This window comes from Stigmatopora argus, chromosome 1 (genome assembly GCF_051989625.1).
Source record: "Stigmatopora argus isolate UIUO_Sarg chromosome 1, RoL_Sarg_1.0, whole genome shotgun sequence".
Classification (NCBI taxonomy): domain Eukaryota; kingdom Metazoa; phylum Chordata; class Actinopteri; order Syngnathiformes; family Syngnathidae; genus Stigmatopora; species Stigmatopora argus.
The window spans coordinates 21166103-21188561 of record NC_135387.1 but is presented as its reverse complement, the minus strand read 5'-3'; the positions used below and the strand labels follow the sequence as shown (position 1 = coordinate 21188561).

General features: G+C 38.8%; 3 protein-coding genes across 9 annotated transcripts in view; 1 reads left to right on the top strand and 2 right to left on the bottom strand.

Moving 5' to 3' along the window:
• The window catches only part of LOC144082778 (ERC protein 2-like), a 93849-nt gene extending 83137 nt beyond the window's left edge, over nt 1-10712 (bottom strand). For 6 of the 7 annotated variants that reach the window (XR_013303349.1, XR_013303350.1, XM_077610191.1 and 3 more), the window contains exons 1-3: nt 10539-10712; nt 7585-8660; nt 6646-7368 (exon numbers count right to left, since the gene is read on the bottom strand). Coding sequence is in view for 5 of the 7 variants with exons in the window: in XM_077610191.1 (XP_077466317.1) it covers nt 6646-7368; nt 7585-8409 (1548 nt within the window). In the remaining 2 variants the exon portion in view is untranslated. Of the gene's footprint in view, nt 1-6645; nt 7369-7584; nt 8661-10235; nt 10380-10538 lie in introns of those variants that run through there. The other variant, XM_077610183.1, reaches the window with a different exon arrangement.
• A 630-nt stretch (nt 10713-11342) lies between these two features.
• LOC144084397 (acylamino-acid-releasing enzyme-like) lies at nt 11343-17641 on the bottom strand. Its single transcript, XM_077612770.1, has 23 exons — nt 17499-17641; nt 17078-17207; nt 16881-17007; nt 16715-16802; nt 16496-16571; nt 16283-16374; nt 15960-16031; nt 15743-15880; nt 15395-15486; nt 15246-15286; nt 14982-15103; nt 14798-14858; nt 14617-14714; nt 14491-14542; nt 14318-14406; nt 13960-14098; nt 13294-13377; nt 12943-13023; nt 12518-12606; nt 12170-12360; nt 11943-12045; nt 11748-11854; nt 11343-11662 (listed from the first exon to the last, which is right to left on the bottom strand). Exons 1-23 carry the CDS (start codon nt 17508-17510, stop codon nt 11557-11559), a joined length of 2190 nt encoding a protein of 729 aa, XP_077468896.1. The 5' UTR covers nt 17511-17641; the 3' UTR covers nt 11343-11556.
• Nucleotides 17642-17787: 146 nt separating this feature from the next.
• On the top strand, nt 17788-22189 carry capza1b (capping actin protein of muscle Z-line subunit alpha 1b). Its single transcript, XM_077608374.1, has 10 exons — nt 17788-18043; nt 18871-18934; nt 19269-19320; nt 19450-19513; nt 19636-19842; nt 20375-20454; nt 20570-20648; nt 20737-20808; nt 20910-20972; nt 21081-22189. The coding sequence occupies exons 1-10, from the start codon at nt 18005-18007 to the stop codon at nt 21219-21221; spliced, it is 861 nt and encodes a 286-aa protein (XP_077464500.1). The 5' UTR covers nt 17788-18004; the 3' UTR covers nt 21222-22189.
• The last annotated feature ends 270 nt before the right edge of the window (nt 22190-22459 follow it).

The following is a 22459-nucleotide window of genomic DNA, read 5'->3' as shown; positions in this document are numbered from 1 at the left end:
ACACCCAAAATAAAGAATGCAAGAAATTCTTTGAAGACTTAAGCTGAAGATGGAAACAGAAAGAAACTAGCACTCATCACCATACCTGCCAGATAATGTCAGGATCAAAACAGAAAGGTGGTGTGTTCTGTAGGGACAAAAGGAAAATTCCCAGTACGCATTACTAATGCAATGAATGTTTTCAGAAACTCATTATTCCTATTGACTGGTAATTTTAACTGTGTTTGTTTTGCCTTTTAAAATGTGTATCATTAGGATGCCAGTCCTGCATACAATATATGCCATATGTTAAATTAACTAACGGTTGTGCACACCTGCACATATGGAAAGGTGACTGCAATTTTATTTCCACGCTAATGACTTCAAAGACGTGAGGTGCAAATGAAAGCTTCCATATGTGGCATTAAAAACTAATTCATTAAGTGCATTACTCTCCATGTGTGAATTATAAATTCATACTATAATCACTAGCTGTCCCATGACAGTGGCTAATTTAGCTCACATTACAGCATGGGCTCATCAATAAATTAAATTACTGTTACAGATGATATCCAAATTAGGTGATTAAATGTTGCTGAAATAAACGTTTCCACGTTATAGAACTACAGCATGTTAGTTTACGTATGAACTGAAACTATCACAGGAAGAAATATTGCAAGTCTTCACTTCAAGTATCATATTCTGTAAAGTCCTACCTTCATATCAATTACAGTCTGCAGAGCCCTCGACTTTGCTGGGTCTGCTTGCTGACTCCGCCGATGGAGCTCTTGAGGAGGAACCCGATAGAAATATGCTTGGCGGCTCATCATCTTTAGTCTTCTTGAATGTCTATAGCTTCAGGTAATTATTTTGAAGCAATTCAATTTCTGCCCATGAAAGGAAGAGTTGTTTTTATATTTTAGCGACTTCCTGGTTTGGTACCACCCTAATATATATTGTGTCTCTAAGAGCAGGTAGTCTTACCGCTCCACAATGATCTCACCAACTCAGTCCTTCCACAAATTCGTCAGATGTTCGTACAACCAAAGTACTGTATGATATTCTCACCCTTTTTTTTCTTTTACCTCAGTCTCTTCTCAATTGTTCCCACTCTTGAATGTTAACACTGCAGGAGCAACACAGTCTGTCCACGCATGCGCTTAACTTCCCTTATCAATAATTAATGACTTTTACTCATAACTACATTTGTACATCCATTCAATTAATTACTACTTGTGATATTGATGAAGAGGAATTAGTTAAACCATTTGTGAGGTCCACACTGAATGGAATTCCTCGTGAAACAGTATTGAATACATCAACCTACTGTTTGGGTAAACAATACATACTTAAAGTACAATAGAAAAAGCCTCATTAATTTGTTTTTAAATACAAATTTTCCACTGCTCAATGTAAGTCAATGCATTCATAGGTTATTCATCTCCAAATTCACCTTATCTTGATCAAGATCGTGGGAAATCTGAGTATAACGCCACTCAATGCCCCTTTTTCTTCCTTAAGAGCACAACATTTGTAGTACATCCAACGCTGCACAGTTCAAAAGTGTGAAGTATTACTGCACATTAAATTACACCCTTCACCCTCGTCACACGGTATCCCAACACGAGTAATCTATCCATTTTGCAATAGATATTCAATCCTGAGAATACTATATGTAGTTTGTGCAACCAATACTATAAGGATGGTCTGAAAATTACATTTGACAGATTTCAGACACAAAACATCAACTCGTATTATGTTTCCTCTAATTACTTCGAGCATCTGGGATTGGATATTTTCCAAGCCAACAGGAATCTGGGTTTGATATGAAAGTCAGTGAAAGATTGTGACTAAAGAGAGAATATCTATTTGATGTTTAATCTAAAATGATATCAGAAAATAATCCCCCAGGACTCCATACAAAATTTGATGCCGGACTTTAAACTGTGGCAGATTGGGAGCATGCAGATTCAGACCTTTGACTCTGACAGTCGTACTGACATGTCATTCAAAGTCAAAAGGCAATCAAAGGCACAATGCTTCTTTTCTAAACACAGACTCATTCACTGTTGGAAAAAAAATCTAGTCAAACTGTAAATGGAAACCTCTATGTGGAGGGCAACTGAGTAAAACTAAAATCTTATAAAGTTCTTCAATGAAATTAGATGAGGTGAGCCTTATCCTCTCGTCAATTCACTTGTGGATAAGGGATAAGTAGGGATTACCCCTTTCAGAGAAGGTCTGTTGGTGCCCACTGACCATGTGTGCATTATTGTGACTTGTCTTAATTCACATTTTCAAATTACTTTGGCCTTACACAATTTCCAAGTGAACTTCTCATTGACAGCATTCCCTATTGAAGGATTTGAGTTCAGCGTCAACATATTCCAATCCGCTCCTCGTGCCAAAACAGCGAACATATGAAATTAAAAAAGGAAACAGAATAGCAATGAATGCTGCCATACTGAGAGAAATACGCTAAAAAAAGTTCAATTTGAGCCTGATGGCATTAGTGTCATAAACAACACGCATAATACTGAAAAAACAAGTACACAGTGACAACTTCATTTTTATCCCTCGTCATTCAGTGAAAGGAAAGAAAAGCCAAACACAAATGCGGAAATGTGAGAACCTTTCAAATCAGAGGATTTTAGAATTTAAAAAAAAAAATGTAAAAAAAAAAAAGAGCGGTAAAGACTCAAGCTTGCTGAGTGAGGGAGTGGGTTTGTTTGTGAGATTGTCAGGGGTGTAATTTTGTCCTGCTGAAACATTCTGGGGTATCAACAGAGCATAGCAACCATGTGGTTCCCCAGGTTGTGGTGGGTTTCGGGGAGTGCTGAAGTTTCACTTTTGATGGTACATGGAAATTTATTCAAGGGGAATTTGGGGCTTTTTCGAACTATTGGCTACAATTGTGTTCACATTGAGCTCAAAGACTGTGAGTTTTAAAAAGACAAAGAAAGCATATACGTAATGCTGCTTACCATCGAAACAAAACTTTTTTTTACCAAGACTAAGCATCGCAAAAATTAACACACAAAAAAAAATGAAAATAGTATAGAAATACAATAGGATGCATGAATAGTGCCAAATAGATAATGGGAGGTTTGATTAAAAAAAAAACATGGACTCCAAGTAGACATCAAAAAGTGGTCATGGGAGTTTTAGTTACTGTTCAAGGCAAAAATCAATGAATCGTGAACTAGAGATGTTCAGCGTACAGATCATAACAGAAAAGATCTTCAAGTACAAATGTGAGCATGTGCATGAGTGCAAGCCCTTAGCAACAGGTCAGGCCTATTCTGGAAAAGAGCAATGGTGTTGCTGTTTTTATTATGTCTAGTGGGACAAGCGACTTGGAAAGTTAATTATGGGTGTGTGAGAGAAAGGGAAAAAGAACACTTTGAAGGTAGAGCACACACTACAGAGTAGTCCATTAGGGTTTACTGCAAACAAAGTTGTATCAGATCCTAATAGAGCACTGCCTCTTTGTGGCTACTGAAGGTATTCCAACAGATATTCAACATTTATTCTTTCATATATTTTCAACATCGCTTGTCCACATTAAGGCCGCTGGGTGCAAGAACCTATCCCAGCTGTCTTCGAGCGAAAGGTGAACTACAGCCGAGACTGGTCGTCAGTTAGTTGTAGGGCACACAATCAAATAGACAAGCATTTACACGCACAATCACATCGCTACAGAGTAGGAATCGATCCCGCGCACCAAGTCAGGCGATGGAACCACAAGACCATCAGGTGGCTCTAGACATTATTTTGTTATTTCGTAATTTCAGCGTTCCTAATTTTTGTGATATTCTAGTTAAGTAGTGCAGTGAGTATATAATCTGTATCTCTATGTATACCTAAATAAATGAATTTGTGGATTCATCTGACCAGAAAAAGTGCATTATTACACAGCACGTCCCCTGAGAGCAGGCACAGGCAGGTGAATGATGGCGTGTACTCTATCCACACAAACTCCTCATGAGCATACCATCCAGACATAAACACAGACTGATGGTTCAAGTGAATTTACAGCTGGTGAAGATTCCCAAAACCTGCAAACTACCAACTCGTATGGAATTATAAGAGATTACTAGTTCGTTTAAACAGTTACCTAGTGGATTTATTTTCAAATAAATTCCAAAAAATTGCCCTTCCTTTAAAATGATCAGTTTGTGCCCATCAACAAGCCGTAAAAAAAAAATGGAAATTGCGATTAGTCTAAACTCAATAAAGTAAGAATTGAGCTTTGTTCCAACAATGACAGTAACAAACGGATACCCGTAAAACTAGAGCAAAACATATGTTTCATATCCTAGCTAAAGTGAGATGAGCAGGGTCATTTCCAAAGAGCATAATGAACATGGTAATGGAAGGTGGTTTTGCTGACTTCCTCTGGAGCTAATCAAAATATGCTTGAGTTTTGCAGCACGACCAAAGCAGCCTTCAAAGTCTCTTCAAAGTGTGGGGCCAAATTACCACTCTGACAAGTCAACATAAGCAGGAGGTCTTGACAGGAAAAAGGTTACCGCACAGTTAAATGCGTGAAAAGAAATCATTTGATTAATTAGCGGTTAACCCAGGCATTTGACATTGTGAATTCTTTGTAGACCACAAACTGATTAAAGTGCTAGCTAACTGAAGAATCAGACAACCTCCTAACTGATTTTGCACCCTTATGCTTTGCGTAAAACTGATTTGAAAATGAATGTTTTGGTCAATAACATCTTACACCAATCATTATTTTCAACATGTGCTGTGTAGTTTGTGATTATGTTTTGTAGTATGGATATTTTTAATTCTAAATACAATTATAATGATTAAAAACAAGACTTTTAGGACACGCTGTCACATCATGTATTATTAAAAGCGCCAAAGGATGTGCTCAGTGAACTATGGCGATGAATACAATTAAAATAACAATAACATTTTGCAGTGACAACAAGTGGCATAAACTGTACAACACTAAAAAAATATGTTCTAAGCAAGCAAATCATTTCTTGACCGCATGTGTGTAATGTTTGAACAGACCAACATACACATGCACACAAACTACTTCACCTTATCTTTGAAAAAGAAAACCCCTATACACAATCATTTTTTGTTTCCCTTACTGATACAATCTGTGCACAAGCCATCCACCTAAAAGCACATGAATATCAAGATGCCAAACATTAAAAAATTGAATACTACTGTATATTCCGTGTGTGCACGAACAAGTACTCACCTATTACACACACATGCACAGGAAACATTGCAATTAAAGACCAGCAGTAGCCAGAGACACCCAAAAAGAGTGAATATTGCTTCCCCAAATCCAGAGTGGGTGGGCTCTTGGTATAAACGCTAAATTGACAGGCTCCAGATGTGCACTAATGTTCACTCACGCACACAGTCACTTGGTGCAGCTGATGCAGAGGGAGAGGCACAACATGGAGGCAAAATAAGCATGGTACAAACAAAAGTGGATGTACGCATGCGGAAACATACTCACTTACAGGTAGTGAAATTAAGAGCTAAGAAGATTTAAGAGTTAAAAATAACCAAAGCAGGAGCCAGGAAGCCAACGCGCCATGCAGTCAATCCACCTGGCCATCTTGGATTACTATATATACATACCTGTGCAACAATGCATTTCCATTTATAAATCAATCGATGGTGCTCTCTAAAAAGGAGATGATGCAACTCACATACAGTGGTATGAAAAGGTTTGGGCACCCCTGATCATTAAAAAATTATAAATCATCTGTTGCGCAAATGAGACTACATAAAGCGTTAATTAAAAGAGCAGTCTCATGAACAATGACCTCTAATAAAAAAGTACAGAAGACAAAGCCAACCCCATCAGAGACTCAGACACAGACACACACAGACACACACAGACAGACACACACACACACACAGACACACACAGACACACACACACACAGACACACACAGACACACACAGACACACACAGACACACACAGACACACACAGACACACACAGACACACACAGACACAGACAGACACACACAGACACAGACAGACACACACAGACACACACAGACACACACAGACACACACAGACACACACAGACACACACAGACACACACACACACACACACAGTTGACTAGAAATACGTAATTCTTGGTGATATTTTACTGGCACACATAAAACGAATTATTCATTACTTTAAGGACCTTTTAGATGAGCTACAACTGGTATTTACTTTGAGTAGATATTCACAAGAGCACTTACTTTTAATTAATTAACCAATGTAACAGCACTTATACTTGAGTAGATTTTTTTCGTGTGCTTTAATTTTACTTCCATTTAGAATATTTTTTTCCAATTGGATGTTTGGAGATTAGTTTATAATAAGGGTGGAAAAATCTATGTTTGTCTTATTTTTTGGCTTAAACTTGCCATTTAGACATGGGTGTATATACTTTTTGCATCCTTTAGATATTTGAAATGAAATGCAATCATGGCACTACCGTGAAACAATGGCGCTAATTAAATGTAGAAAGTAAATGTTGATGCTTTAAAAGCTAAAAGCGACCCCAAACATTTTATCTATAGTTACAACCTTATAAATATGCTACCATAATTCAGTAAGACATAACAGTAGTAAATACTTTTCTGTACAAATTCAACGCATGAAAATTCAGTCTTACCTCTCTTATGTGCATGCTTTCGAGTTGTGCTTCAGCCTCCTGTGCAGCCATGGCTAAAATGCCTGTTCTCTGCCCATGGGCCCACTGTCCGTGAAATGGACCTTGGCCCTGAAGAATCTCCATGAGTCTCTGGATGCTCTCATCTCTGGCACCCAGCGTCTGTTTCTGAAAGTCAATTCTTATCTCCATTTCATCCAAGGTTTTCTTCAGGTGAAAGAGTTCCTTAGCCTGCCGTTCGTGCTCTGACTGCAGGTGGACGAAATTGTCATGTGATGGCTGTGGTGGTGGTGAAGAGAAGCCATCACACCCCGGCACCTGGCAAGGACTGCAACGCCGGACCAAAGTAGGGACGGGGACAGTGGCTTGATTTGGGCTGTGCTTTGGTCCAGGATGAAGAGTGCCGACTGGACTTAGTCGCTGTGCGGCTATTGGACTGGTAATACCATATCCAGAGCTGTGAACAATGACATCAGCTTCCTGATGCCTAGGATTGTATGTGTTGGATGGGCTTGCTTTTTGACTGTTCTTGGGTCCAGGACTATGGAGATTGCTGGGACTTTCTCGGATAATGTGACTAGGACTGAGCCCTCCTCTTTGGCCATGGCCAATGTAGATGTCACGACAGGAACTAGGTGTCCCTGATTGATGGGATTTCTGTAGGTGGCTGTTCATCTCCCTGTGAGCCCTCAGTTCCTCCTGGAGCTCCTGCACTGTCAATGGAGCCTTGTGGAAAATGAAAACAGTCAACAAAATAGACTTGGGTCTCTTCTGTGTTAGTGTTTAACTGAGTACGTTTTGTCCTCGTGGGGGCGACATTGCACAGAAAAACACCAGGGGCTTTTGAATACAAGTGTTTGGGATTTACAAAGTACAGAAGATGGCAAACATGCGAGTTAAAAGATAAATTTTTACCCCATAAAAAAACACTGTCTAACTTACCTGAATATTGTCTTGGTCTGCCCTGTGATAGTGCTTAAGGGCAGTGGTTCGAGCTCCATCCTCTCGCCTGATGCCTTTGTCTCTCTTGATATCTGAACTCCAGAAGTTGACGTCCTTAAAACTGTGGCCTTTCCTTCCATCCTTCCCTCCATTAAGTTCTCTTCTTAGGTTGTCATTTTCCCTCAGAAGATCTCTCAGCTGAGCTTGGACATCAGATGAAGGAGGTTCTTCGTGGCCAGTGGAATCCAGTGCGTGGGAATATCTACCAGACTCGCCCTTTAGACTGGAAGTCCCATAATGGTGGTTCAGGTCAGCGTTGTTGATATTTGGGTTGCTGGCTACACCACTACCCCGACCACTGTACGAGGAGCGGCTGGTGTTCCTTCCAAGAGTCATGGTGCCTTTAGGGTAACTGCCAGAGGGTTCAAAAGCATCCCGCTCACATGGATACATGCCTGAAGTGCCATAAGCTGCATTTAAAGACTGAAGGTTTTCCATTGATAAGGTTTTACCGCCTGGAGCTGTTGCCGAACCACAGGTCTGTTTAGTATTTACTATAGTGGGTTTCTTCAGATCGAGCCTTGACAGTGACGCTTGACCTTCAGATACTTTTGAAACAGGTGAAGAAACTGAGCCAGGTTCGAGTCCTGAGCGGCAGCCTGGTATTGAACTGGTCTTGGCCTGTTTACTTTTGCCCTGTTTTGCAGACCTTGAAAAGCGTGAATGAGATGCATTGCCCTCTGCGTGGGTGCTGCTCTTTGAGACAGCAGACAGCTTACTCTGCATCGGCTTGACTCTAACATTTATAGGCATTTTTATTTGCATTTGAGATGATACTCTTAAGGTCAATTATTTTTGTACTGCTTTATGGAAGTACCATGGATAAGAAGATTTACATGGACAATTTCTGGCCTCTTAGTTTCCACCTGGCCATTGTTGATTCGATACGGCTTGAGGCTGAGATTTTGAGTATTTAGTCCTTATAACAGAAAAAGCTTGCTGTTGGCAGCAGGGCTCCGACAATTCAGCAACCCAACATGACTTGGTTTCAGGTACAGGGCCGGACATCTTGGATCCTGGATATCAAACGAAGAAGGAATAAAAAATAAATGAATAGAAGCAATACATTAATGTCGAATCACAATTAATGGAAAATAAATTCTTCATGCCACTGGGGTAGAAAAAGAGGGTGATGATTAATTAAATATGACAATAAATAGGAACCAGCGTACTACTTAATAGCAAATGGTTGCAAGGGAAGCCCAAACAACAGCTTGACATCACATCCATTTCTAGTGTAGCAGCGCACATGAAAATTGCACAAGAGGGTAATCTTAATAAAGAAACACATGTATAATAAAACTAGATATTTACCAAATTGTAAAATATTGCTCCAGGAACGGTCTATAGTACTTTTTCAGCTGAACACCAGGAATATGCTTTAATAGAGCCTAACTACATTATCCCTAGATAACAGATCATTTCATTCATTTCCACACTGGAATGTATGCTCGGGCTGCCATGGCCCGGCTTCTAGCTCTGTTAATCTTCAACTTCTTCCTTGTTGCTGTTATCCTCGTATCATGAGCTAGGTTCCAACGATCTGACGGTACTGCTTTTCAGTAGGTCATTGACAGCTGTTTCTAGCACCATCGCAACTTCCAAGTCAGGACTAAAATATCTTGGGACTTTATCTTCATCAGCTAACAGAAACACCTGTTGTTCCACCTGTAAGGATGGTCTAAAGCAGGGGTGGGCAAACCGGTCCTCGAGGGCCGCTGTGGGTGTAGGTTTTTGTTCCAACTGATTCAGCAAAGGCACTTTTACCAATGAGATTTCTGCAGAAAACAAGAAGCATCTGACTGCAATCCACTGATTGCACTTGTAGGACACCAGACTGGTGAAAAGGTGTCCTCTTTATGGGTTGGAATGAAAACCTGAACCCACTGCGGCCCTTTGTGGAATAGTTTGCCCACCCCTGGCCTGAAGTGAGTGAGACTGCACTGCTACTGAGCGGGGTGCTCGATAACACCAGTGTGCAGTGGCCAATCACCCAACCCCTGGTATAGACCACCATGACGACCCGTCCATGGTAGGCCAACGGAGTCACTGCCAATATGAAAAAAGACATGATCATCATCAGCTTCTGATGGACTACAGTAAAAACTAGTGTTCATTGTGTTCCACCCATGAAGAATCCCAAAACCACAAAAACTGTCTTTGACAGGGAAATATTGAAATAGCCTTAATATGTCAAATCCAAACCATAATCCCTCCTCTAATCCAAAAGGATTGGATGTTGGTAGTCACTGCATCACATACTACCGAGTGATTGGTTAAACCTGCTCGTCACTCATATTACAGATGTCAATCCCTCAGCCGTCATTGTTGCACATTATAAAAATGGTATTTTGCCTGCTTTGTGTAAAATCACCAGCCCCATCCAAATGGTGACATTTTTGTTGACAGTGCCTGGTTTGTTGTTAAAATGACAAAGACACTAAATGCACAATACTACCACACACAGTGTGAAAACAACTAAGACTTATAAACAAACACGCAAAATCAAATTTAACAACCGAAGCAGAAAAATATATATAAAATAAAATAAAATAAACACACATAAAACAGCACATTGCAATTATTCTTGCCTTTGGTTGCCCAAATCTCGTGATGACCAGCTGTTGCCAGAAGCAAAGTTCCTTGCTGAGTGAAGTCACAAAAAGACGTCTGGACACCTTGCCATCAACTATGTTAATTGCGTGCGATCGTAAAAGGGCGCTTGGGTCTGAACACAAAAACGCTGCTGCACAACTCTACTACAACTGCATGAGGGGATTAGTTTCGTGCTCATATGCGAATTGCTACATGCTACACGAGTCCGATGCCTTACATAATAAATAATCTCAAACCCCGTAGTTATCAAGTGTCAAAGTATTGTGGAGAGCACGCACCTGTCTCCCACGAAGCGGTGGCTCCTCCACCTGTGCGGAGTGGACCTCCTCCCTATGTACTCCTCCATCACGGGTATCATCCGATCAGCACTCTGTTGAGTGAGTGTGTGACCTCTACGGCCATCACTCGTACAGATCGCGTGGGCGCGCTCCCAACTGTTGGCGCGTGCGCGACAGGACGGCTGCTCCAACCACATACACAAATTGGAGCGCTTCATATGATCATCGTCATCGCAACTTCTCATAAATAACTATTCCCGACTGTTAACATTTCAATCGCACGCACAGTATGCTTGTATCCCTTCTTGATTTATGTGTTGTTGTTTTTGCATATTGATCCCACTCAAAGGTTTTGGTTCATTAAACACATTTTAAAATCAGACAGAGATAATCAAAAGAAACATGAAATGCAATGTCCAAAATTATTTACTCACCCATTGCTCAATGTTCCAAAAAAAGTTCCCCCTCTTCCTATTAAATTGCAAAGTGACTGTTACTAACTACTTATTTGGCAAAGTTTAATTCAGTTTCACTTGCCACATCCAAACTTCACTACCACCACATTTGTTGAATCAAAAAAATCACTTAGACGGCAGAGTGGCTAACTGTCGGCCTCACAGTTCACGTTTTTTACGAAAAAGGCAGAAACCATGAAAAACCATGATAAATGGGGTAACAGTGATAAAACAAATAAAAACACAGCGTTTTCTCACGTTTGCACGTTTTTTCTTGGGAAAAAAAACAGAATCCCAAAAACCGCGACAATGCTAGGATATGATTTGACAGCAGGACGTGACAATGATAATTATTGAAAACAAGCTTTATTCAAATTTTTTAGATTAAGACACTAAAAATAACCATACATTTTGTAGACTTGATCACCAGTGACAGAATCAAAATGTATTTTCAGTACAGAGAGCACTTATTGGCTTTGTCTTCACATGATCCCAAAAGCAGGAAAAGTGTTAGTATTTTAATATATTTAGCTTCTAGAGCAAAAGTCTTCAATATAGTACCATCATTCGCCCAAGTGCTCTATTATCCATAAGACAGTGTTCATGAAGGCATCAGACTCGGCATCCACTTTGGACAAGGAGTGGTTGTTCCCTGGATACATCAGCAAACTACATACCAAATTTCAGCACATCAGTGAATGAAAAGCTCGATGACAAATGCAGTAAAAACGACTTGATATAAAAGTTGGCTTACCGGACAGGCACCTGTTTTGATTTTAAAGCCCTATAATATTCAATTCCTTGCTTATGCGGCACACGCTTGTCCTCTTCTCCGAGTATGAGTAAGACCGGGGTCTGTACCTAGATCAGAGTTGAGACAAGTTCACAGAAGAATTATCACCAGCAAACATTCTCACTCAAATCATTAATACAAAATTACTGATTTTACATGTGTCGTAAATTTGATTGGAGACTTGTTCAACATTTGTTCCCAAACAGCAGGTTCATAAAGACTATCAGTAAGATAGTCACGGCCAGCCTCATACATGCACCTGTAAAAATCAGAGTGAATAAAGAGTGGAATAACTGCAATTTCCCTTGCCGAGAGCGTTTATATTTCAGAAAACTGTAGCGATGCTTTGTTACACAACAAGGACAGTAACACAAAGATTTTACCAATCGGGGATGTCCGTGCTGCAAACCATAGATGCCAGATTGACAACTGGGTTGACAGCCACACAAGCCTTGTAGTAACCGGGATATTGACCAATGAGGTGGCAGGCTAAGAAACCACCATGGGAACCTCCATAAACTGCCAACTTCTGCTTGTCAAACTCATCACCTTTGAGAACACTTTCAACAGCAAACTGACAGCCAAAAAACATCCACACAACACAAATAATTTTATTAATGCAAAATCAATTGTAGAAACTGTAACATAAGTATTATTCTACAACAGGAACAAAATGAAACATGCACTTCCAATGCTGATTTAATGAAAAGCATGTAAGGTATTGATATTACTTGAACATCTTTGACGTCCTGTGTGCCAACATTGCCAGGCAATGAGAGGATATTGTCCTGACCAAAGCCAAGTGATCCACGGTAGTTCACTGAAATCAAGCAAAATGAAGAATCATAGTAGATATGCACATCATAAGTTTATAAACAATGTAAAATTAGAACTGTTTTAGTACAGTCTACATCATGTACAACATGAGAGGCTTTGACTGTCTTAGTAGAGGAAACAAAATCACTAAGAAAAAAAAGTATCAAATGGGGCGCCTCCACTCAAAAAGTCCTCATGTCACTAACAGCCTATCTATCAATTGAGTAAAACACTACATGAGTATATATACACATTTGCTCAGTGGGGGGTTCTCTCAAGAAATAGTTTGCCACACACAAGGTGCAATATCTTATTGCTTTACCTTTACTTTTACTCTTACCTAATAACACAGCAAAACCCACCCTGCACAGCACAGCAGGAGACAGAAGCCAGTCAGCAACAATCACAGAATGTGGACCCCCTATGAAAACAAAAAAAGGCACTGCGATTGGCTGCCAACCAATTCAGGGTGTACCCGCCTTCTACCCAGTGTTTAGCTAAGATAAGCAACATGACCCCTGTGACCCTCGTGAGGTTAAGTAGCGGGTAAGTGAGGTTAATGAATGAATTAAAAAAACAATACACTTGAACACATTATTAGTAACCTTCAAATTTGGCAATGCAAATGTGAAGGATGAACCCTGCAATTCATCTTAAGAAACCAAAAATAATAATTAAGATAAGTACCAACCATGAGGAAACACAATAAGAGGCAGCTTCACTCCATCCTTTAATTCCTTTGGTTTAATCAGTAAAGATTCAAAGTCAAGGCCAGCTGAAAAAAATTCAACACAGTTAGGCTCACTGAACACATTGAATCAAATTTTAACTTTTGACTATTATTCTAAAAATTAGTCCCATGTTTTTCAGACTATATGGCACATTTAAAATCCTTTATCTTTCCACTAAATTGACAATACACCTTACAGTTTAAAACAAATCAATCAATATTGTAGACAATGAACAAATAAAATATTAATTAAAATGTTAAAAGATATAGAACTGAAAAAGTGGTACATTGATAGTAACGTGTATCATATGTATAAAGATAAACTTGATATTTAATGCTGTGGCTTATAACCCACTGTGACATATAGTAAAAAAAATGTAAATTATAGTAGGTCATTTTATTTTTGTAATATTATATTATTTAACCTTATAATAATGTTAATGTAATTTAAACATCCAAATGAGTATTTGATTATAGATTTCTGAGATCACCCAAAAAAAATAAGATCAGTTTGTTGACTATTGGAAATGTCACTTTCTTTCTTGTAATTAATCAACAGAAAAGCAAACACTAACTAAATCAAAGTCAAGGAAAGGAAAATAACTAAAATCAGCATTTTGATCTTACGGTATTGACTGTTGTCTTGTTCTGTGGGAGGGGTGAATGTCAAGATCTGCCAGTCAATTGCTGGCAATGTTTGAGATTCCTCCAGTGTGATCCAAACCACCTCCTCTTCAGAATCCCTGCTGGGAAGGAAACCCACTCTCTGGACAGTTAAGAGAAAAAAATGTTGAGTTGAGTTGCAATTAAATCTTGCACCCTTTGTGCATTAGAGCTCTGATCTATACAATTTTAGGGTTGAACATTTAGATTTCTATATTCTCAACAAAAACCCTTAATAGATGAAAAAAAATCCTGATACAATATGCATTTTGCCCTTATATTAGGGGGGGGGAAATATTGAGTAAACAGGTAATGATCTTACCAGACTTGGTGGACAGTTTGGAGAGGAGCAGCTAGCCACTATCAGATCTCTTTCGACAGTCAGCAGACACCAAGCGCCCATGCCAGATTCTTCAGCACGCATGAATACATTCAAATATAAATACTAGTTTGATGACTGATGCATTAATGAGCCTTAGTTATATAGTGACTTACTGGAAGTGAGAGAGGTAACACTTCCTGTGTTTATATCCACCATCAGCAGCTCCTTCAAAAATATTAATACAAACTAATTAGAAACATGTAACGCGAGTAAAAACTAACAAAAAAAATGAGAAACACCTTGCGGCTGCGCTGAGGACAAGCAACAATAATTCGCTGACTATCAGCTGACCAACATTTAGGAGGCAGCTGAGTGCAATAGATGCCAGTGAAGCCATCTGTATAACACCAAATAAATGCAAAAATTCAAGATTCATATTGTTTAAAAAAATAAATAAACAACTAAGTAAATGGCACTTACCCTCTCCTGGTCTCTTCACTACATCTACCACGACTGACGTCTTCTTAGTATACCAATCATACTAGAAAGAGCATCCAGAAAGTCATCATCTTTTTTAGCATAAAGTTTATTCACAATATTTGAAAACAACCTTTAAAAAACATCATGCAGAAGAGAAGAGATCAATAATGTGGAACAGGCTTACCATACAAAGTTGGCTACACTGCATGTGCGGCCCATAGAGACTATTTTCTTGGTACATAATTCGGCATTGGTCGGGGCTCAGCCTTGGAGAAGAGACTGCATTCGCTCCAGATGACAACTGTTCTGAGAGCCACAAATTGAGAAATTAAATACATCAGCGCACACAGTAAAAACGAGAACGCCAAAATACCAATAATAAAAATATATATCTGCTGATTCCAGTTTATCTTGCGTACAGAACATTTGGGCTGAGCTAGCTACTCACCACATTTCCCCCCAGTCAGATCCACATAGTACAAAGATGACCTAAGAAAGATAGGAGAAACAAAATATTGGCAACATTCTAAATTATATTATTTCAAACATAGTTAACAAACTTAAACAACACGCTGTGGAGAATGGTAGAACAATCACCTCCTGTTGGGGGAGAACTTGATTCCGAGTCTAAAAGGCTCATGCGTCCAACCAACAAACACCACTCCTGTGTCACCTGGAGCCCAAAATGCCTGCAAAAAGCAAGAAAGGTCTTCATTTTTACAAAAAAATGTATCAGTGTTTGAATTAAGAGAACCAGATTGAACACTTCATACACAAATTGGATATATTTTCTTCTTTTGACATTAAATTTGTCAAGTTCCTTTGAGATAATGACATTTTAAACACATCTAATATATTAGAAAATCCATCAAAACTGGAATTTCTCTTTTAGAGTAGTAGTTAAAAGTAAAATAAACATGCATATTATGGCACATGTGCATCAACCTGTCCTGGTGAGATGTTCTCAGGCACTCCTTCCAAAACAGAAACATTGTCACCCTCAATGTCCAAAACACAAAGCACTGGGCTGCTTTTATGGACCAGCGTCTCTCCCCAGTCTTCATGGAAGACAAACTGCTCTCCCTTCAGGTCAACCGCAGGGGTAAAAAACACAATACAACTTTAGCCACAGACACAAAAAAAGACACCTATTTGACTTTACCTTAACAACTTTTTTCTCAGGTCTCAAGGTCTCATCTTCATCCACAGTAGAAGGTAATGTTAAAGACTCTGTCTACAATAAGAAATTCAGACACAACAAAACAGCAGCATTTTTGGGGGAAATAATATAAAATGCAAATAAATGGAAGAATTACACGAGGGGTACAATACTTATTTTCACAATTTTAATGCTGATTTCAGAGAATATTAAATGGCCATCATTTGTTGTTTTCTACATGCCCACTGTATAAAATGTTCATAGACATTCATTTTTATATACCTAATGACCTCATTATGATGATAATTTACGACTTGCTAACCCACCTGAAAGAAAGACTCAGACTTGGGTCGCTTTTTCTCAGCCACGTAAAGTAGGTGGGTCTCAGAATGGGACCAGACCAAGCAACCAAAATGCTCTGAGGATAAAAACAAAACAAACAAAATATAGAGAAAGTCTGCATTATAATTCTGTATTTTTTTTAAATAAGGAAGTCATTAGGAGCTCAAAATGCTAGAGAAATTTGGGGGGTAACTCACCATCTTCATAAACGTTTCCATGCTTCTTTAGAGCTGTGAGATTCATGCATTTTATTTTTATGTTTTTACTCCAGATCTGTAAAATAAAGCACTTTCTCCATATTCCTCAAATGGTGATGCAACATCAGGAGCAATATGAAGTTCAGCATCTTGCATGGTCATTAGGGCGGGGTTTAAGTCTAAGAGCCTCTGTAAGTATAAATAAATAAATTCCCAAACCTCCAAAAACTGGTTTTCCTCTCCCTTTACAGTGCTTTTTCTTACAACAGCCTTCATTTCTCCAGAAGGTGCATCTTTACTTAGCAACCTGTCATGAGTGGTAGGCATTGTCTATTAGAACCGATTCGTATTCACTCACCACTGCAGCTGCAAAATTTCTCCTTACACTCCTTGGACTTCTGTGCAGTTCCCCGATGGTGCGGAAAATACCACTGACTTGTCATCGTGGAATACAATGTACTGCTTACAATACTTGACATTCTCATTCCTCTCCAGATCACGCTGGCTCCATTCTGCAGCCAATAATAATAATCAATGTCTTTGACCATAGTGGGATCTGAAATCCTTAAAATGGACACAAACCTGTGTATATGTTGCTGTATTTGCCTCCATACTGAGAGGTGATAACAGGTCCCACGTCTGCCCTGTTTAGTGAGGGGAAGAGGCTGAGCTGTCTGTATAGTCTGGCGATTTCTTCTGGGTTGGTCACCACCTGACAACACGCAACAGAAGTGCTAAAACTACCCACCGTTGGCATGAACTGTCCCCAGGAGGACAATGCCTTCTTTATTTTCTCAGATTTTTTCCAACATAGAACTTCCTGTATTGTAGCAGCTGGCAGTCGAAATAGAAACCAAGCCATTACGATTTGCGATCTATTTTGACTTGAATACTCGTTAAGAGTGAAGCGAGTTTAATAGCAGAATGTACAACTACATATGCCGATATACGTCCACATAAACTAACGTGACATTTGTAGGTTAAGATAAATTAATTTATGTACCTGTGACTCCATGTTTGGATTTTAGGTGGCTGAGACCGGAATTACCATTGAAATAAGATAAACTGTCTCCTTTGCTGTCATTCACAATAAAACACATTTTAACCGTAATGAACAAAGAACCATAAATTATCGGTATAAAATAGTTTAAAAGCGGTTGAAATTAAACAAAATTGCATTCGTAAACATTTTAACATGTGTTGATGGTTAAAAATATGTTAAGCGCGTTATGCTTACACTTTTATTTTGTAGAGTCGTGTACTTCCTGTAACAACGGAAAAAATAATGGTATTAAAGTGAGATAGGGTTAACCCATGAAACACACTTTGTGTTTTTAATTGCCTGTTAAATATTGGTGCTTGGTCTTTCTCAATGTGAATAGGTGTCACTGTGATACATGGCTGGTTATTATTCTTGTTTTTAGGTAAAAACGAAACTAGCACTTGTAGTAATAATAATCATATTTGTCCCTTCCTTGAGTCTGGGTAGGTGGGGTCACAAGAGCCAAGATGGCTGACTTTGAGGAACCGTTATCAGACGAGGATAAGGTTTGAATCTTGTAAACTTCTTTGATTCATTTGATATAGTATTTGTTATTACATTTCACACAACCGAAAGAAATTGCAGGATTGACCGTGATATTGTAATGACAAAAAAACTATAGTATTTCCCTAAATAGCTTTAGCTTAGCAATTAGCCTGTGCTTATAAAGGCTTCTCTATGTCAGAGGCTAGCTGAATTTTGCCAAGTAATTGAAATAGTGTGATATGCGCTTTAATTTTCGAACTACGTGCATGGGAATGAAATGCACAATTGCTAATGGGAAAATGTGTTGAATGTGTGATCCGTACTCATATCCGTTAATGGAATGGTGTGCTTGGGTCAGAGTGATTCAGTTGCAGTCCAAGTATTTGGTCGCCTCACATGATGACATTCCAAGCCGTTTAGTTTAGCTGAAGCCCGGACAGAATTTAAAATCAAGGCGAAAGTTAGGACCCCCGATCATCTCAAAAGAGCCATCTCATGCGCATGTTTTTTTGCTGATGCGGTTGTCATCAACGTAATTGTGTTGCAAACTGATTCCTTGATGCGAATACCTTTTATGTGAATGTGAACTCATGAATCCCATTTGGCACTCCTATATACTCTTTTTTTTTTAAATGAATAGAGAGACAAAACGCCAAATTCTGGCCTAATCCACTTATTTTCAAAAAGTTGTAAAATTACAAAAAAATATGAAATTAAATGTGCATGTACCCAAGCATTATTCCAGATATCGTGACCAGTAACAGTCCCAAATAAGATGAGTCTTGTCTTTATTGGCCTGACGGCTCAATTTAATGTTCATGCTGTCCATCTATTTTTGGTCTCAAAGGTTCGCATTGCAGCTAACTTTGTGACCCGCGCACCCCCAGGAGAGTTCAACGAGGTCTTCAATGGTAAGAGGTCTCTCAGAAGGTTTTGGGGGATTTTGGAAACATTCAGATAACTATTGTCTAGGATACATTAAACGGAAATACCCTTTAATTGAACCACTCTCAAAGTCAAATGCAATTAGGCTACAGCACCCCCACAAACCTCATAAAGTGACAAGGCACAGACATTGGTGAAATGATTAGATTTTGTTTGTGGAGTCAAGATACAGATACAACAAAACCATTTTTTAACTCATTGAACATAATATTATCCTAAGCATTCAATCTGTCATTGGATGTCATTCATTCCAGTTAGAAGGGTGAGAATATTAAACCATAATCTATTTTTCCATTACAGATGTGCGACTTCTTCTCAACAATGATACCCTTCTCAGGGAAGGAGCATCACAGTGAGTACCATTTAGTTCAATATTAATTTCAGCAGGAATGTATTAAACCTCTATGTTAATATTAAACAAGCCTAACCTCATAACGTGATAAATCCTTAACTGTTTTATTGCATATACATTTTTTTCCAGCTCCTTTGCCCAGTACAACATGGATCAGTTCATACCTGCTCGACTTGAAGGCTCCGAAGACCCGGTATGGATCACCATAATTGCTCCTTCCTTATTCCACAAAGACAGTCTTAGAATCATTTTTAACCTTCCTGTTTTTGCTTTTTTATTTTTTATTATTTTTATTTTATTTTTTTTAACTCGTAGGTACTGATTACAGAGCATGGTGACCTAGGTCAGGGACGCTTCCTGGACCCTCGCAACAACTTGTCGTTCCGCTTTGACCACCTGAGGAAAGAAGTGAGCGATGTACAGACATACGAAGGAGACACATCTCTCAAAACTTGGAGAGATTGCTGCGACAATGCCCTTAGTGCCTATGTCAAAGAGCATTACCCGACTGGAGTCTGCACAGTGAGTCTCACACAAGCAGTCCAAAACAGACAGTGGTCCTGATTTGTGAGTGACCTGACTTGAGTATTTTGTGATACAACTATTTTTGTTGCCTTGACCTGCATGAGAACAAAAATATTTCTAAATGGTGGTATCAAACTCAATTCATTTCTTAACAGAAAGTATTTGAGTAGATCACACCAGTTGACATTTATTGTCAAAGTAAACATTTGGGTGAATTGTACAAACAATGAAAATAACCCAACTGCCTGTTTGAAGATAACGAATAATACAAGAGACTTTGAAGAATGAGTGTGGTGACTATTGCTTAAACTTATTTTGTCTGGAGGTCTTTCATGTCTGTTGGCCAAAGGGCGCACTACAAATGTTGAAATGGACCAGAGAATTAGAATTAACAAGATGTTAAAAGGTACAAGTGTATTCAGTCAGTGAGTGGTCGTACAATATATAAAACTCATGAGGCAAAGCATCATTGTAGTATTTATACATACTATCGCAAAAAACAAGTTTCTCTCCTTATTGTGTATCACAGGTATATGGGAAAACTGTTGATGGTCAACAAACTATCATAGCCTGCATTGAGGGGCATCAGTTTCAACCAAAAAACTTCTGGTATGGTACCCTTTCATACAATGATATCTAATAGCTTAGCTTATGCTAATAAATTAATGGATATATAGGTTGCATTCTTGGTTCAAAAATATAATTGTCTTTGATTGTAAAACAGGAATGGTCGCTGCAGGTCCGAGTGGAAACTTACACTTGGCCAGTCCTCTGCACAGGTTGTGGGAGTGTTGAAGATCCAGGTGGGTTGAACTAGGTTTTCATATTTGTTGAGAAATTGGGAAGAGGGTATTAAAAGATAAAGCTGCATCTTGATTCATTCATCTCCAGGTACACTACTATGAAGATGGGAATGTGCAGCTAGTTAGTCATAAGGAGATAGAGCAATCAATACCAGTGACTGTAAGTAATACATTCTTTCCTTCCTTCAGAATAGTAATTGTTTTATCAGTTTCTTTAGGAGGGTATTAAATATTATAACTGGAATTTTGTATTTTCAACAGAGTGAAATTGAGACAGCTAAGAATTTTGTTGACATTATTGAAGAGGCTGAAAATGACTACCAGGTAAGTTTCTCTTTCATGGCTATATTCTATCTTGGGTAGCCATTATTTTTAATGAGAATTTAAAATATAATGTATGAAGGTAACTTGTTCCCTAACCTTTGCCACCAGAGTGCAATCAGTGAGAACTACCAGGCCATGTCTGATACAACTTTCAAGGCTCTCCGTCGTCAGCTTCCTGTCACGCGTACCAAGATCGATTGGAATAAAATACTCAGTTACAAAATTGGAAAAGAGATGCAGAATGTCTAGTGGGAGATCAGGTGCAGGCCAGGGATAATCCAGTGGTCCTACCCAATCGTACCCATGGATTTACCAAAGCAAAATGATTTCAGTTTGGGGCAAAGAATAAATTGAAACAACTCATCAAATTAGAGGATTTACAGACTGCAATACATATGCATGTCTGATCTAGAGAGAACTAAGGGAAACCAGTTGGCAGTAAGTGGTTACATGGGGTTGTGTGATGTGCGAGACTTGTTAGGTCAGTTATCCCAAAAAGAGAGTTTGTTCAATTCTTTCAGAACAGCATATTATCAAAGATTCACAGTGTGCACTAAATTATCATGTGAAACAAAGCACATCATGTATAGGGATTTGTATCAAAGTATTTCATTTAGGTTTGCTCAATTTGGGGAATAAGTTAGACGATCGACATTCATGTATTTAATGAGACATGATGAAGGGAAGGTTGGCGAATTTCATAATATTGGCAGTTGAAAGTAACACAAATCTTGGCATAGCTCTGCTCCTGCAATGTAAACCTTCACGTACTGTTTATCTGACAAGTAAGGGAACGTTGTTAAGTGTCCTCTGTGTGTCTTTACCCATGCAAGCCATCGTGACTGAAATATGACATGCATTCTTCTCAAAGCTATAATGTGGTCTTGCGTTGGCAGCACTTAATTCATTTGCCAAAATCTCTTTCCTATGGTAAAGAACTCCATTCTCCCACCCACAAATGCACATTTCTATTTTAATATACTGTTTTCTTTTGGAATAATGAAATATTGTACTATAAAACAATGTGTTCGTCAATGCCATGTGCCCATGCACACGCAAGCTGTTAACTTCAAACTTACTGTATACCAATACTAAAATGTAGACACTTTTGGATGGATGCTATGTTCAACCCTCTGTTACCAACTTTGTGCTGAACAGTTATGTGTTGCCTGTACTGCCCCATTCTGTTTTGTGAATTAAAGGAGAGAATAACTTGCTGGATTGCTATGATTGCACACGCACAAGAAATATAGTTGGCATCAAGGAATGTAAAAAGATTGATTTTACAAACAGTGAGCACAACACGGTAGTTTCTCATTGGATTGCTCCTTTCTGCACATGTTAAATTGTTCTATGTCAGAAATAGGTTATTGACTGGCTAATCCTGTTTTATGACCAATGTCCGGGGATGATAGTGAATCAATAGAGGCCTCTGGAGGTGTTTGGTTCTTAGTGGTAAATCTAAGAAAAAGGTACATTATGTGCAA